Raw genomic sequence first — 15,724 nt, forward strand, 5'->3', positions numbered from 1 at the left:
TCTTGCCAAAAGACCCATCTTGGAATCTTGTGTTTTCTTGTCCTCCTCTGCCCCTCCTGGGGTAGACCCTAAGGGACTGAGATCATGGCTCACAGGGTTGAAGTTACCCGAGGGGGACCACAGACACCCCCAATGCCAAGAGTGGCAGCTTGGGGGGATGGAGGAGGCAGTTGTGGAAGACTAGAGGCCACCACAGACCTCCCACTTCTGCTGCTGGTACGAGGATCAGGCAGCCTTGTGGCGGGCGGCTGGCCGGCTGAGGCCTTTGCCCAGATGTGGAATGTGAGTTGATGAGGATCAGTCTGAGCTGGTGTCCCCGTGGGCTCCTTGTGTGGGTGCGGGCCCCCCAAGGGCACTCTTGTTGTCCCAAGGAACCTCACCCCTTCTCTCCTGGTTGCCCCTCCTTCCCCACCACCTGCTATAGGTTTTTCATCATCAAAGAGAGCTTTCTTCTCTACTACTCTGAGAGCGAAAAAAAGAGCTTTGAAACCAATAAATACTTCAATATACATCCTAAGGTGAGGGGGCCTCTCCCAAGGACCACAGATGGGGAGGGCCCAGGGGGGACCTTGGGGACTGGTATCCTCTGAGGGTAGGGTACGACCTGTTGTCTTGCTGTGGTCTAACAGAGAGTCTGGAAAACAAATCCTTTTGGGGGCACAAGCCGCCCTGTCCCCTTCCTGGGCTAGATTCCTTCCCTCCTGTGCCCCTTCTGGGAGAGTTCTGGTCTGGCTTCCAGCCTAGAGCCAGACCTTGGCAAGACCTGTCTGTGGCTGAGGGCTCCCAGAGGCTTTGAGTGACCTGGCCTGGACGGGGTGGGGGCCGCCTGTCCTGGTTCTTTCTCAGGGTGTCATCCCTCTGGGAGGCTGCCTGGTGGAGGCCAAAGAAGAGCCCAGCATGCCCTACGCCATGAAAATCTCCCACCAGGATTTCCACGTGAGTAAGGCTCTCCCCCAAGCCTGCTCTCAACAGGGACAGAGCAGTTTCTCTCAGATCTCCCATCTCCCTGGGGACAACCCCTCCAGTGGGCTGGCCTGGGAGGAGTGTCAGTGACTTGGGGATGTGGGGTGGGCGAGCAAAGCAGGGCCTGCAGAGTGGCCTCCATCATCCTCAGGGTGGCCTCCTCTCAGGTACACCCGTGGCTCCTCTTCCTGGCAGGGGAACGTCTTACTGGCTGCCGAGTCCGAGTTTGAGCAGACCCAGTGGCTGGAGATGCTGCAGGAGTCTGGGAAGGTGTAAGTGCACATGGGCAGGATGGGGTCCAGAAGGGGAAAGGTATGGGCTGGGCCGACCCTGATCTCCCTGCCTCTCTGCTGGGATCCCAGTGGGCACTGAGGTCCCTGGGAGAGGGCAGGGTGGGGAGGGCAGGGTGGTGGGAGTTGGTTAGGGTAGGAAGAGGAGACGGACCAGGTTTAAAGCATCTGTAGGGGGTTCTTCTATGTGAGATTTGCTTGTCCAGAATCACAGGTGGCAGATGTGGACATTGTTTGTCTCCAACTCTCAGGAGCAAATCCAGCATCACTTGGAGGATTTGGCTGCCTCCCGACACCCATCTCATCTCCCCAGGCCCATAATTAATCCTAGCACAGACCAGAGCTTGTGCTTGTAGATCAGAGTCCAGATCACAGAAACCTCTAGCCCAGCACAGTCCATTTGCACACAAACCCCTGTCCCAGCACCTGCCTATTCATGCTGGGTTGTGCTTTTAGTTCTAAAAATAATGCTGATTGCATGCCCCCTGCCAGGCCTTGTGCCAGGTGATGGGCATTCAGTGGTGGAGAAAGCGGCACAGGAAGCAATCTCTTCCCTGCTCTGAAAGTGCTGTCGGCCCAGCCCATGGCGTCCCACTTTGCAGACTGGGCCAGCCTCTGGGGCTGTAACTGATCCACGCTGGTGACGTGCCCAGAGCCACGGGTGCCAGAGTGAATGCAAGCTGTGATTCTGGAGGAGAGGATGGCGAGTACATACCATGCACGCTTTTCCTCCTCCATCCTTCTGTTTTAACGATTTTGTGTTTCTTCCTCCTCTCTCCTGTCCCATCTGCCCTCCCTCCCCAGGACTTGGAAGAACGCCCAGCTGGGAGAAGCCATGATCAAAAGCCTGGAGGCCCAGGGGCTGCAGTTGGCCAAGGAGAAGCAGGAGTATTTAGGTTGGCTGACGGATGGGCTAGAAACCGTCTCCCTGATGGTAGCATTTCAGGGCGGGTGGCTGCAGCCAGGGGCTTGGTGCAGGAGTGAGGGAGCGTGTCTTGGGTGGGGCTTAGCAGGCTACAAGGAGCCAGAGACCTGCTCGGAGTCTGGAGAGCTTTCTGGCGTGATACATGTCCCTTGGGCCAGCATGACAGGAGGCAGGAGAGCCCGGTGGTTAGGAGCCGGGCTCTGGACCCAGCTCTGTCGTTTATCTATCAGCTGTGTGTGTCTTTAGGCAGCTCACCCTAAGCTTCCGTTTCCTCATCCTTAAAATGGAGACAAAACAGGTCCCTAGCTTTTAGAGATGGTGTGGGGATTGAGTTAAATGAGAAAATGCCCGTAAGCACTTGTGTCAGGCACACAGTAAGCACCCCACAAATGGAGCTGATGTTGTTATCCTGCCCTGGGCCCCCAGGTCCTGGACTTGGCCCCAGTACTCACCCCCAGTCCACTGTAGATCTGACCATAAGGTTCTAGGCTCCTGTGTCCTGACTCACTGGTGGGCATGCTCTGTCTGACAAAGAAGAAGGTGAATCTGGGGGGCTGGTCCTTTGCCTGGGACCCTCTCCTCTGCTGCCTCCTTAGACACGTGAGGCCCCAGTGCTGGTTCCCCTCTGCCTCTTCCAGACACACTTTGTCCCCAGGACCTGCCCTGTCCCACTAGCCAAACACTAGAACAGAGGTCAACAGCATCCCAGGGGGCACAGAGACCCACTTGAGCTTCCAAAGATGAGCTGTCATTGTCTTGTGAATGCACAAAGCAGGGGCAGTGATGGGAAAGGAGGGTAGCAGCTCAGGACAGCACAGAGCTTCCATCCCCGGGAGCTGGCCCCACGCTCTGGTTGGCCTGGGTGAGGTGGTGCCAAACCCCTCCTTGGGAGGGGCTGGGGGAAGACGGAGGTGACTGCAGCGCCAACCCCTCGAGACCGGACCTGGAGTACGCTTTTCATGAGTCTGTGTGCTTGCTTTGGCAGACAAACTGATGGAGGAGACCGAAGAGCTCTGCCTTCAGAGGGAGCAGAGAGAGGTAGGGGCGAATGGAGGCTGCTCAGAATTGCTGCCGCTCCCCACCGCCTCCCACTCTGTGGGCCCTTTCGCAGCCAAGGTGTACTGGCTGGTGTTCCTGGCCTTAGGGAAGGATGTAGGGGACATGGGCACCAGAGAGCTTGCTGAGAAATCAGACGGCAGATCGGGGAGGCCAAGGAGATGTCAGTGATTGGGACTTGCTGTAGCTTCTTGGCAAGAAGTGTATCTCTCCTTGCCAATCCCCAGAGAGGAAAGTAAAAAGCCTAGGTGATCACTTTCTAGAGAACGAGCCATTCAAAAATTTTATAAGCTGTGTCAGGAGGTAATGAGCTGCTTGTCACTGGTGATATTCACAGGAGGATGTCGTGGCCTCTCTCATTCATAGAGGGGCTTCTGGCATCATAAAGGTGATTGGATTGAGTATCAGATTTCCCTCCATCCTCTAAATGTCAGCATACTAGTTCTAAGGAGTCTAAGCATTGGCTGGAGGCAGCCTGTTGCATAAAGATCCTTGCCTCATTTGGGCGTGGGGAGCGGCTGAAGTCTACTTCATTTGGGATCTCCAGGCAGCACTGGGCCTAGCCTGTTCTGAGAAGTCATTACCACCCCTGAAGGGCAGGGTAGGGTAGTGGTTAGTGGCACTGGCTTGGAGCCAGGCCACTTGTGTTTGTTTGTATTGTGTTTGTATCACCACTTCTGGTTGTGTGACCTTGGGCAAGTTACCTAACCTCTCTGAACATTAATAGTCACATGATAAATGGGGATAATGATAGAACCCCTCTTATCAGGGATGTTGTGAGGATTAGATGAGATGTTACATATAAAGTGCTTGGCACGTAGTACATGCTTAATGAACATTTGTGTGTGTGTGTGTGTGTGTGTGTGTGTGTGTGTGTGTGTGTGTGTGTGTGTGTGTGTTTTAATATTATGATCATTAATGATTAGCCCATCCTGCACTTGAACTGCCTGAGCCCAAGGCTACAGAGAGGCATGCCTGGGGCATCCGCAGAGGGAGGGCCTGATTTGGTTCACTTCTCTTTGCCTGGTTCCTTTTCCTTGTCTCTCCCAGGCAAGTCCAGGGCTGGGCCCATCAGCCTGTGTTCAGTGCCTCCCTCTCTGACTTGACTCCTGCAGCCTCCTCACCCTTCCCAACCACCCCTCACTGGACTCGGAAACAGGCCCTACAGTCAAGAAGCATCATGTCCCTGTAGCACCGTGAACACTCCCAGGGCCTGGCACAGCACCTGGCCCGGGATGGGTGCTTGACAAATGTTGTGGAATGACTCAATGAATGAATATTTTGGATTCTTATTGTTTTACATTACATCTTGGTTTTAATCCCGTCGGATAATCCACCCTCATTTTTCTTCTCCCAAAATTTTATCAGGTATTCTTGCCCATTTATTCTCCCAGCTGAAGGTCATTATCATTTTGTCAATTACCAAAAAAACCCCCCAAAACCCCCCAAAAACCCCAAGACGAAATACCCCAAACCAAAACAAACAAGAGAGAAAAAAAAGGGAAATCTATTGAGGATCTGCATTAGGATTGCATGGATTTGAGGATTGGCCTGTGACAGCACTGAGCCTTCCTCCCCTCAGTGGTGTGCAAGCCTCCAGGTATCTGGGTCTCCGGGCTCTGGTCTGTCCTTCTGGCATTAGAGTTTTGGCATTTTCTTCATATAGTTCTGTACATTTTGAGAAGTGAGACTTCTGGTGGATTGTCAGCAACTTAAAGACAGGTAATTTAGGAAGCCAGGGGATGACACATAGTGACAGATACAGCCACTGGCAGGGAGAGACAGACTTATCCATCAGAGAGGCTAAATCTGGGGCAGCAGTCAGCCCGAGGAAAATTTAGACACTCTATCTAGGTCTTTAGCCAGGAAATGAGGCCAACGGAGACCCAGTGCTAAGAGGCCTCGCTTAAAGCCCTAGCACGCTGAAGGGGGGAGTCCAGCCAGCTGTGAACTTCCTGGTGTTTTGGTACAATATGTGAGTGAGACTCACCTGGGCCCAGGTGGTATCGCAGTGAAGGCTGCTCTGGGCCGGCAGGAGGAAGAGGATTGTGCTCAGGTTCACATTCCTGTGTCAGCTGCATACTCTAGACCGGGAATGGAGCTCATTGAGTCATTCTGCCAAGGTTACTCCTTCCTTAACTTACTCATCAATACTATGGGTCTGCCTGTCCCCTGCACCTCTCCCATCTCCACTCCAGATCAGAGGTGATCTGGGAGTAACTTGCTTGGGCCACATAGAAAGACATTTGGTACAATAGCCCAGTGATAAGATGATTTTCTGGTCTCTAAGAAGCAGTCTGGTCTAAAGGGAGACTCAGTGTCTGGTACCAGGAAGCCCAGATTAGAGTCTCAACTCTATCACTGACTATGTGACCTTGGGCAAATTCGCCTCTGTGATGCTCCAATAAGAGTGATGGCTGTGCCTGGCTAGCTCCCAGGCTACTGTGAGGCTCAGTGAAATAATGAAATAGAATGCAGGGAGCGCTTTGTGGACCAGCAAGGCCCATGCAGATGTGCGCTGTGTGCTGGTGCAGCCCTGACATCCTCCACGTGGCAGAAAGGGCCCGGAGGAGGGCAGCCTGCCTACCTATATATATTTTAAATGTAATAGGGTCATATCAGATATTCACTTTTATGGCCTTTTTCAGGATAGTTTCATTTTGCCTTCATTCATATTGTGCCTTTAGCAATTTTCCATGTCAGTCAACATTCTTTGAAAACATCAGTTTTAATGACCAAGTACTGATTCATCATATGTGATGATCATTGATCTTCTATTTTTGGACATCTAGGCTGTTTTCACTACTATAAATTATGCCACAGTGAACATTTTTATATGTAAATCTTGGTCTGCTTTTCTAACTGTTTCCTTAGGTTAGATTCCTATAGGTGGAATTACTAACTCGAATGGCAAGAACTTTTAAGATTCCTGATTCATATTGCCAAACTGCTTTCAAAAAATTTGTAGTGGGTGGGGTACGGCTTAGTGGTGGAGTATGTGCTAAGCATGTGTGAGGTCCTGGGTTTAATCCTTGGTACGTCCACTAAAATTAAAATAAAAATAATTTTTTAAAAATGTACCTATTGCCACTGCCACCAGCAGAATATGGGGATTTCCTTGGGGATTTAATCGTTTACTTTCTCCCATTTTCAATTACAAAAGGATATCCCAGTGTAATAGTAAGCAAAGGGAAACGTTTACAAGTTGGAGTGTTGCAGAAAGGGGCTCTCCAGGCTAAGAGGCTAACATTGTGGGATGGTCCTCCAGCCACGTCCTGTGTGGTCTCTTCTGAAGCAGCAGAAGCCAGGTGCCTATAAGAGCCAAATGCCCTTGTGATTTTTCAGGTCTAAGCCCAGGGATGCTTACAGCCTATAATTTCCCCAGTCCCCCGGGCCACCCTGGAGGCAGAGGCCTCCAAAGAGAGGAGATAAGTCAGGTTTATCGTCATTCGCCATACCATGTGTCAGCTACTGAGAATGTATTAAAGTAGAGGTTTTCAAACTCTTTGAAGCTCTGAACTCTTTTTTCATGAAAAAGGGGGAGGTCTACAAGAATAAAATTTTAGTTATATTTATATTATGTCCATACTTGGCTATATCTACTGCCATAACACACAACCCCAAAGTATTAGTGGCTTCGAACAGCAAAGGTCTACTTCTGACTGTGCTACCTCGGTCAGCCTGGGGCTCTGCTCCACGCCCCTCAGGGATCCGGGCAGATGGAGCCTCCACTGTTGACAGCAGCACTGGCTGCCGTGGCATAGAAGGGCACAGAGCTTGTCCACCCTGCCTCTTCTATCTGCCTGGAAGTGACACACTTCTGCTCACATCCATTGGCCTTGGCCAGCCCCATGGACCTACCCAGCTTTTGCAGGTCCACTGTGGCCATGCAGTGTGACCAGGAGGGGCATCAGAATACCAGGGAGCGGCCCTAGTGATAACTGTTAGTGAACCACCCCAGAAGTGTCAATCGTGATTAGAAAGGAAAGAAAGCAAATTTTTGAGTGAGAAGCTTAGGCATAGAAGGCATAGGGCTTGGAATCAGACTCTTCCCTTTCCTTCAGGTTTTATTCCTTCTCTGATTCTCCCCCAGGCCAATGGCTACTTCTCCCTGCAGGCAGCCCCACTCCCTAGTGGGGTTTCCATTATCCTTGAGAACAAAGTCCCTGCATGAAAAGGAGGGTGTAATTTGGAACTAGAGGATGAGAGGGAAAGCGGATCTAGAAATAACATCCTCCCACAGTGTAAAATGTGGAGGAACAAAACAGTTGTCACAAAATGCTTCTAGCCACTCTTCACTTGAAGTGTCCCCCCCCAGTACCATCTGCCATTGAACCCCAGGAAAATAGGGCACCTGGGGGGCTCCTGCTTGTTGAGAAAACACTTGTTGGCATTCCTGAAGGGACTGGTGTGGCCCGTCTGGGCCAGCCTGTCCTGGGCTTTCTGGCTCTCCTGTTACCTTGGGGCTGAGTACAGGGGAAGCTGCAGTCACTTGTACGCATTGTCTCCCAGATGCCCTGAGAAAAAAGTCTTTATTCTCTGACTTTTGGCTTGGGAATGGCTTTTCTTTGACACTTCTCACCAATGCCACTCCAGGGATCTTCAATGGCGATATACACTCACACTTTTCCCTTGGCGACTTGGGGGCCAGCCAACATGCGTTAGGGTGTGAATGATTGGAGTTGCCGAGTGGCAGAGAAGACATCTAGAATTATCATCACATTCAGTCACAGGAAATAGTGTTGGGATCGTTTCCAAACCCTGCCTCAGCATGCTGAGTGTGTTTTAACTGAGCCCAGCTCATCACCAATTTCAGTTTTGTTGAGACTCTGTGTCACTGAGTGGGGCCAGAGATCCTCGGGGCTTAATTCCAAGTCTGGTCCAGACTGTGCTGAATCCCAGAGGATCCCCTGGTTTAGAGTGGGGTTCCTGACCTCAGGGCCCTTTGCTGCCCGTGACTCTTTTCTTTCTCTCTAATTCTCTTCAGGAACTTGAGCGCCTGAACCAAGTGCTGGAGGCTGAGAAGCAGCAATTTGAAGAGGTGGTACAGGAGCTGAGGATGGAGCAGGAGCAGATCAAGAGGTGATGGTGGTGCCCTGGGAGGGAGCGGGAGGGAGGTGCATCCAGGCTAGGGTGTGTCGGACCCGTGTTTCCGGTCAGGCTGGAGAGGCCTCCCTCCAGGAGATCTCATTACTTGATGACTTTGCCTCTATCTTCCCAATGCTGCAGGCCTTGAGATGTGCCCAGAAAAAGCTGTGATCCCACATCAATGGACCAGTTCTGCCCCCTGGAACATGAGGCAGGGGCAGGTGCACTCAGGCATCCCCCCAAGCAACAAGCCCCTCCTGCCTCTGTCAAACCTTCCTTCCCTGGGGCGGAGAGGACAGGCTGGTCTGGAGGTGCTGTTAGCCAAGACCCCCAACATCTCCTGTCTTTCCTGCACAGTCTTTTCACATTCTGGCTAATGATGCCTGTCTCTTGGGATCTTTAGTCTGTGTGTGGTTTGCAAACCCAGTTGCACATTATAATCATCTGAGAGGATCAGAATCTCCTGAAGGTAGGGCCCATAAATCTATATTTTAAAAAGTATTCTATCCCTGGTAGAAAAACAGAAGAAGAAAAAAAGTTCTCCAGGTCATTCTGATACAGTCTGTGCATGAATTCGAGACCACAGCTCTGGGGATTGCTGGTGGTGCTGGCTGTTGTCACCACCATTATCATCGTCATCACTATTGGTTATCAGCAAAAGCCCAGAAAAATTTTTCTTTTAACAACTTTGTAAAAGAAAGTCATTTGTATTTGGGGGAGAGAGGAGCTCAGAGGATCTCACCAAGTGATAGCCAAGCACTTGCTCACTTCCAGAGTTGTGCCAGACACTGGAATAGAAGGCAAGTCCTCTCCCCTAAGGATCTGGTTGGGAAAACCAGACTCACACCCAGGAAACGTCACCATGATAATACACAACCAGGAGCTCAGAGGCATAGGACACACTCCCTGTGTTACAGGAATTAAGATATATGTGTGATCCTTGGGGACTTCAGCAGAGGTTAGATTGAGCTGGGTCTTGAAGGGCGGGTAGGAGTTGGAAAATTGGGCAGGAGAAGGGAAAGGCATCCAGGTAAGAGGAGGGGAAACCTGGAGTAAAGGCCTGGGGGGTGGCCAGGCTTGTTAAAAAAGCAGTAAGGAGTTTGTCACCCCAGAGAAGGGTCACAGCCACATCTCATATTAGAGTGAGCTGGGGTTCTAGCAAGAGCTGTCCAGGAAAGAGAGAGGGTGAGGTCTCTGTGTCTCCAGTGCTCCTCTCTGCTCTTGCGGTGGCCCTGGATTGATTCTGACTGACAGATTCACATGTCCTTGGAGCAAGTGACTTCTGCCCCACTTGGCTGGCATCTTCCTTCTTTCAGCCCTGGGCCCCTATAGCTGCTGGCAGGACCCCAGCCGTGCAGAGGGGCTGGCCTTCCAAAGAGTCCGCTGAGCTGTATAGAGAGTTAAAGCGGAAGCCACAAAGGGGCCTGGGAGGGGTGGACACTACCAGACCCAGCCCTCTGTCCCCGCAGGGAGCTAGAACTGACTGCAAGATGCCTCAAGGGGGTGGAGCAAGAGAAAAAGGAGCTGAGGCACTTCACGGAGTCCTTACAGCAGACGCTGGAGGTGAGGGGCCACTGGTGGGCTGGTTGCCTGGAGGCAGGCTGGTTGGATGGGACACACAGTAACAGTTTATCCAACAGTGTTTCCCCAGAGGGTTATCTGCAAGGGAAACAGGGCACCAAGGGGCGCTGATCTAAAGGGTCTCTTCCCCGTGGACCATCGGGAACTCCAGCCACCCCATGAGGCCCAAAGCAGGACCCAGAACGGCAAATTCAAGTTTGCCCTTGCTATGACCGTGGCCTTAGGAAATCCACCTTCTTCAGTGCTTGTATTTTTATACCAGATGGAAAATTGATTCGGGTGGGTGGCAGGGTGACCCACCATTTCCTTCTTGTGGCTCATTCACTCAGGATGAAATTGAACATGAGGGGAAATCAACAGTAGGTCACCTCCATCTGAGACCACAGAGACTGTGAGGGAGGAGGAGGCGGTGTGTGTCAAGGACAAAGAGCACACTTTGGCCCCAGTCCCCCCTCCGGCCCACTCTCCCTCCACTGCCCTCCACACCCTGCACAGTGACACCCCGAACCCCTTTTCAAACCACTAAGCACATGTGCCCCGAGGAAGCAACGCCCTTTTATCCTGCAAATCTTTGCCCACACTGTTTCTTCTATCCAGAAAGTGCGCTCACTTTTTCTCTTCCTGGAGAACGCTTTCATCCTTCAAAGACTCAGCTCAAATATCACCTTAGACAAGCTTCCCTGACTCTTCTAAGGAGGGTTTGCTCTGAGTGCTGCGTTCCTGCAGCATTTTGTCCATCTGTTATGTACTTGACATGTGAGGCTGTGTTTTCCAAATGGTGAACTTCACTAGATTGTGTCTTAAGTTCTCTCCAAGCCCAGCACCGTGAGTGAGCCTGGCACATCGTGGGGGATCCATGATGGTCACTGAATTCATGAATTTCCTTGCAAGCTGCAAGGTTTCTATCCTCCCTCGACTGACTGGGGTTGGTTTGTGGTGCCTTTATTTGTTTATCTTTCCCTGGTTCACATCATGGGAGGTGGCTCTCACAGGTAGTTCCAACTCCAGAATTTCTGAGTAGTAAAAGATCCCAGTCTGATAAGTGGGGAGAATGTCTAAAAATGCTCTTGGGGTGGTTCCTGTTGGGTGTTTTTCACATGAGCCCAACACACTCCCTCACTCATCCCTGGAGGAACAAGAACCCCAGAAGTTCATGATGCCCTTGGGTACCATTGTAGTAGATGCCACCTCCACTGGAAGCCACACTGGGCTCATCCTTGCCTCCCTTGATGGAGGAGTAGGCTTGCCTTGGTGTGAAGGAGATCCTGGTTGGCCTTTTACCTCAAGGGAAGAGTGGAGACATTTCAGATGTTCCCAGAAGACTGAGAAGAGGAAGGCATCACTTCCCGGAATTGAAAGGCAGGTGAAGGTAGCCATGGTGGAGAACCTGAGTTAGGCTCTCTCTCTTCCTCACCTCCCTCCACAACAGGAACTCTCTATAGAGAAGAAGAAAACCCTGGAAATGCTGGAGGAGAATGAGAACCAGCTGCAGACACTGGCCAATCAGAGTGAGCAGCCCCCTCCCAGCGGGGGTCTCCATAGCAACCTGAGGCAGATTGAGGAGAAGATGCAGCAGCTCTTGAAGGAGAAGCTCCTGGCGGAGAAGCGGTGAGGGAGTCCATGGGGGTAGCTCTCCTTGAGCTGGGCACCTGGGCTCTTGGGTTCTAGATTGGCCTTGGTCAGGTAGGTCACTCACTTCCTTTTGCCTCAGACTCAGTTTTCCCACCAGGCAAATGGGAAACAATCCTTCAGTATCCTAAGCTGACTTGATGATTGTCTCTTGCAACAATGTGACCTATAAAGACAGTCATTAGGCCCATCTGGCAGCGCTTTGTGGCAGGCTGGGCAGGTCCTCTCTGCCCCTTTTGACAGATGAGGCAACTGAGCCTTGGAGTGATTGGAGGACTTTCCTGAGCTCACAGAACTAGCGAGACCTGAACCCACTGACCACCTGGGGGATGCCACCTGGGGGACAGGACCCAGCTGGTTCTGGGGTTCGCCAGATAGGGTCTCAGGGTTTCTCCAGCCACGTCCCTACAAGGGGCCACTGTCCCCCTGGAAGCGCCTTTGGCGAGCGGTCTCTGAGTGAGCACCTCTCCCGCAGGATGAAGGAGAATGAGGAGCGCTCGCGGGCCCTGGAGGAGGAGCGGGAGTTCTACTCCAGCCAGTCCCAGGCGCTGCAGAACTCGCTGCAGGAGTTGACGGCAGAGAAGCAGCAGGCCGAGAGGGAGCTCAAGGTGCTGGCCTGGGAGCATTTGGTACTCTGGGCCGTCCCGCACCTGCAGACTTACTTCCCTTACATCCCTGCACTCACCAGGCAGCTACCTGAATTGTCCCTGCCCTTCTGCCCAGCCAGGTGCAGGTGATGCTGCCACAAAGGGAAACCCAGAGCCTGCCCTTTGGGGCAGCACTGTAGACACTCGCAGAGTGCAGGGGCCAAGTCCAGGCCATCGGGTGGAGGGCATAAGACACGAAGCAGGATGCGGTAACTTCCATCCATGTCTGGAGGCAAGAAAGCCCACTTGAACCAGGAGCGATCAGGGAAGACTTCCAGGGGGTGGCAGCTGCTCCCTAGAGCCCAGTTCCCTCTCCTGGCCTCTCCCCACAGGCTGAGGTGAAGGTCCGCATGGACCTGGAGAGGCGTCTGCGGGAGGCCGAGGGGGCCTTGCGGAGCCTGGAACAAGGGCTCAACTCCAAGGTGCGGAACAAGGAGAAAGAGGAGAGGATGCGGGCTGACGTGACCCACCTGAAGAGTAAGCCATGCCCTCGGTGCCCTGCCCAGCCCCAGAGCTCTGCCCAGCTGTGTCCAGACCCTGGGGAGCCCCAAACCCGGCCTGATGTGCACCAGATGTTCCCTAGCTGTTGATGGAGTTTCTTCTCCAGACTCCTGCCTGTGGGCCTTTCCTTAGCGTGGCTTCCTTTGGCTGCTGGACCTGGGGTGGTGGGAAATCCTGCCATTCTGCTCCCTTCAGCTGGTGGCTCTGGTCTCCGAAGGGAGAGGGTCAACGTATTTTCCTCTCAACCCCAACTGGATTCTGGGGAAGGTATGGGAGGGAGCAGAAGGGAAGAATACAGTGGAGCTATGGCTGCAGGGTTCTTCGAAGAATGCATTCGGAATGCCGAACTGGAGGCCAAGATGCCGGTCATCATGAAGAACTCGGTGTACATCCACAAGGCGGCCACTCGCCGCATCAAGAGCTGCCGCTTCCACCGGCGCCGGTCCAGCACCTCCTGGAATGACGGTGAGTGTGGCTGTCTGCAGCCCTGGAGGGTGGGATGGTCATGGGCTGTCAGGGACGAGGCAGGAAGAGAGCAGGGCAGGGAGGAGGAGGGGCTGGCCCAGCCTTGGGCTTCTCCCAGAGTCCTGTCCCCATGGGAGCCCTTGATGGGCTATAGGACGGGGAGCCAGGCAGATGGGCTGGGGTTGGGGACAGGGCTGCGCCTCAGTGGAGGGAGAGCTGTTCATGGCCGGCCTGTGGGGCCACTGTCTCCCCAGTGAAGCCGTCCCAGTCCTTCATGACCTCCCAGCTGGAAGCCAACAACATGGAGGAGCTGAAGGAGGTGGCCAAGCGGCTCAGCCGGGACCAGCGCTTCCGCGAATCCATCTACCACATCATGGCAACCCAGTCCGGAGCCCCCTCTGTGCTTCCCCGGGGGGGGAAGTGATGGGCGCTCCTCCCCTGCCCCCCAAGTTTCTGCTCGTTGGGGCAGGAAGGGGCAGCAGGGAGAGGCCTGACTCCACCTGGCTCCTCTTTGCCAGAGCTCCACCTGGCGGCCAGCCTCAACCGCAAAGGTCAGGAGTGCCACCCACCTACCCTGTCCCCAGACCCTGCCCTTGGGTCTAGGCCAGGCCCCTGCAGGCCCAAGCTGGGGGCTGCCTGGTTGTCATGATAAAATGAGGAAGGGGCCTGGTTGTACATACAGGCCTCTTTGGTTGGGGAGTGGGGTGGGCAGGGCCCACTGTACCTCTCTGTGACTCTTGCCACCCTCCCCACCTTGACATTTGCTTTCCCAGGGCTTCCGAACCCTTTCTTTGCTTCTGAGACCCATAGGCTTCCTTCAGTCAAGGCTCCTCACTTTGACCTCACTGTGGGGTGGGGAGGAAAGGGACCTGGCACAGCAGCTCCTGGGCTCATGCATACCACACACACCTTTCCTGAGGTCAGGCCCTGGCTGTGGGACACTCACTCATTCCCCTCCTAGGTGAGCTCACCCACCTGCAGCCTCAGCACCCTTCAGGGGAGATGTGACCCCTTGCACCCCTCCTGTATATGTACTGAGGGCCCTGGGTGAGAGCTCCAGCCAGCAGTGAGGCTGAGGTCTCCCCTAGAGGACAGGTAGCAAGTCAGAGTGGAAGAAGGTGGCTGGCTCCTGCATAATCTCCTCCTGGTCGAGCAGGGAGGCAGCTCCCTCTGGCTCCAGCGGCCTTGCTGGTCTGGGGGATCACAGATGGTACCCCCTCAGCTGCCTCAACTTTGATCACCTTGCTGCCTCCTCTCCCTGCAGAGGCTTTACTCAGTGAAACAATGACCACAAACGCTGGAAGATGGGGGGCTTGGGCCTGTGATAAGGCCAGTAGCCATTGGTTGGTCCAGAGTCATCAGGGGTAAAGCTGAAACATCTATCTGCAGCTTTGGTGGGAGACACTGCCCTCCAAGGGGCTGAGGACTGTGTCCCTCACCCGTGGACAGACTGTCTGCCCTGCTCTTTTCCCTCTGAAACCGTACGAGTCTGTTGGTCTCTCCAGAAAAGGGGCCTCCATGGGATCAGGGTGCTCAGGGACCCTGGTGGTATTAAAGGTACTGATCTGCTGCTGCTTAGAAAACAGCGCCCAGTCTGAAAGGTGGACAGATGGCTGCGGGGCAGAGTCCTGCAGCTTGTTCTGTGGGAAAAGGAGTGTTGCTGACTCAGAACATGCACGTGTCTACCGCTAGGCCGGCAAGGCCAGACAGGCTGCCCTGCTCCGCACTCAGGGCTGCCTGGTAAAGTGAACCTCAGCGGCTCCTTCTCCGTGGTGGGCGGAATTGGATGGCTTCAGCCAGTCTCTTCAGAGCCTGGGTGGGAACAAGGCTGGAGGCGCTTCAGAACCAATGCGTCTGAAAGGGGATGAGTCTAAATGTAAAAGCTTTAAATGTATAGAACCCTGCATAAACCTGGAACTCATGTATCTAACATGTATGTAGGATGGACTTTGAAATGAGGACAATTTATAAGCCAAGATTACAATTTTATTTTTTGTTTTTAAGAATTAGATTAATAATGGTTTGCTCTTGGAGAAAGATCTTCTGGAAATTTTCAAATGTTTCTCCCCCTGGGCAAGCTCTTCACCAGAGAGGAAAGTGCTTTTCCACGCACATTCACCAAACTCTAGTTCCTTTCCTCCTAGGTCACCCTGTACTTATTATTTTCAACCAACTGATCAATCCATAAGTATTTATTTGTTAAAAACTTACTACTGTACCTAGCACTGTAAATAGGAAAAGAGTGATATCTCTATGTGAAAATATGTGGAGGTGGAAATTGCTCACTGGAAATATACTGATGTGATTTTTTTTTTTAAACAAAGCAAAGCCCTATTCTTGGCTAATTAAAAGTGTTTTCCTGCAGTATCGTTTGCACTGTGGTCCTGGCTAGAGAGATGTTGCCCCCTGCAGGCTGAATGTGGAATTATGGAATTGTGGGCTTGCGCTCCTTTGCACACACATTTTCCTAGGTAGGAGGCTGTACTCCCCTCTGCTGCACCTCCTGGGAGTGGTTTCTTAATAATTAACTGAAAATCTGTGTTCCCACCCTGAGGTCCTGGCTGTCGCCATGTAACAAG

General features: G+C 52.9%; 1 protein-coding gene across 3 annotated transcripts in view; it reads left to right on the forward strand.

The window, feature by feature from the left end:
• PLEKHD1 (pleckstrin homology and coiled-coil domain containing D1) overlaps nucleotides 1-15,509 on the forward strand; it is a 29,696-nt gene extending 14,187 nt beyond the window's left edge. For all 3 annotated transcript variants that reach the window (XM_032482263.1, XM_032482264.1, XM_032482265.1), the window contains 12 exons: nucleotides 425-518; nucleotides 847-936; nucleotides 1,159-1,235; nucleotides 2,058-2,149; nucleotides 3,164-3,216; nucleotides 8,222-8,316; nucleotides 9,792-9,885; nucleotides 11,333-11,511; nucleotides 12,008-12,140; nucleotides 12,512-12,656; nucleotides 12,996-13,145; nucleotides 13,400-15,509. In XM_032482263.1, the coding sequence (XP_032338154.1) occupies nucleotides 425-518; nucleotides 847-936; nucleotides 1,159-1,235; nucleotides 2,058-2,149; nucleotides 3,164-3,216; nucleotides 8,222-8,316; nucleotides 9,792-9,885; nucleotides 11,333-11,511; nucleotides 12,008-12,140; nucleotides 12,512-12,656; nucleotides 12,996-13,145; nucleotides 13,400-13,569 (1,372 nt within the window). In that variant the 3' untranslated portion in view covers nucleotides 13,570-15,509. The remainder of the gene's footprint in view (nucleotides 1-424; nucleotides 519-846; nucleotides 937-1,158; nucleotides 1,236-2,057; nucleotides 2,150-3,163; nucleotides 3,217-8,221; nucleotides 8,317-9,791; nucleotides 9,886-11,332; nucleotides 11,512-12,007; nucleotides 12,141-12,511; nucleotides 12,657-12,995; nucleotides 13,146-13,399) is intronic.
• Nucleotides 15,510-15,724: the final 215 nt, after the last annotated feature.

This window comes from Camelus ferus, chromosome 6 (genome assembly GCF_009834535.1).
Source record: "Camelus ferus isolate YT-003-E chromosome 6, BCGSAC_Cfer_1.0, whole genome shotgun sequence".
Taxonomy (NCBI): Eukaryota; Metazoa; Chordata; class Mammalia; order Artiodactyla; family Camelidae; genus Camelus; species Camelus ferus.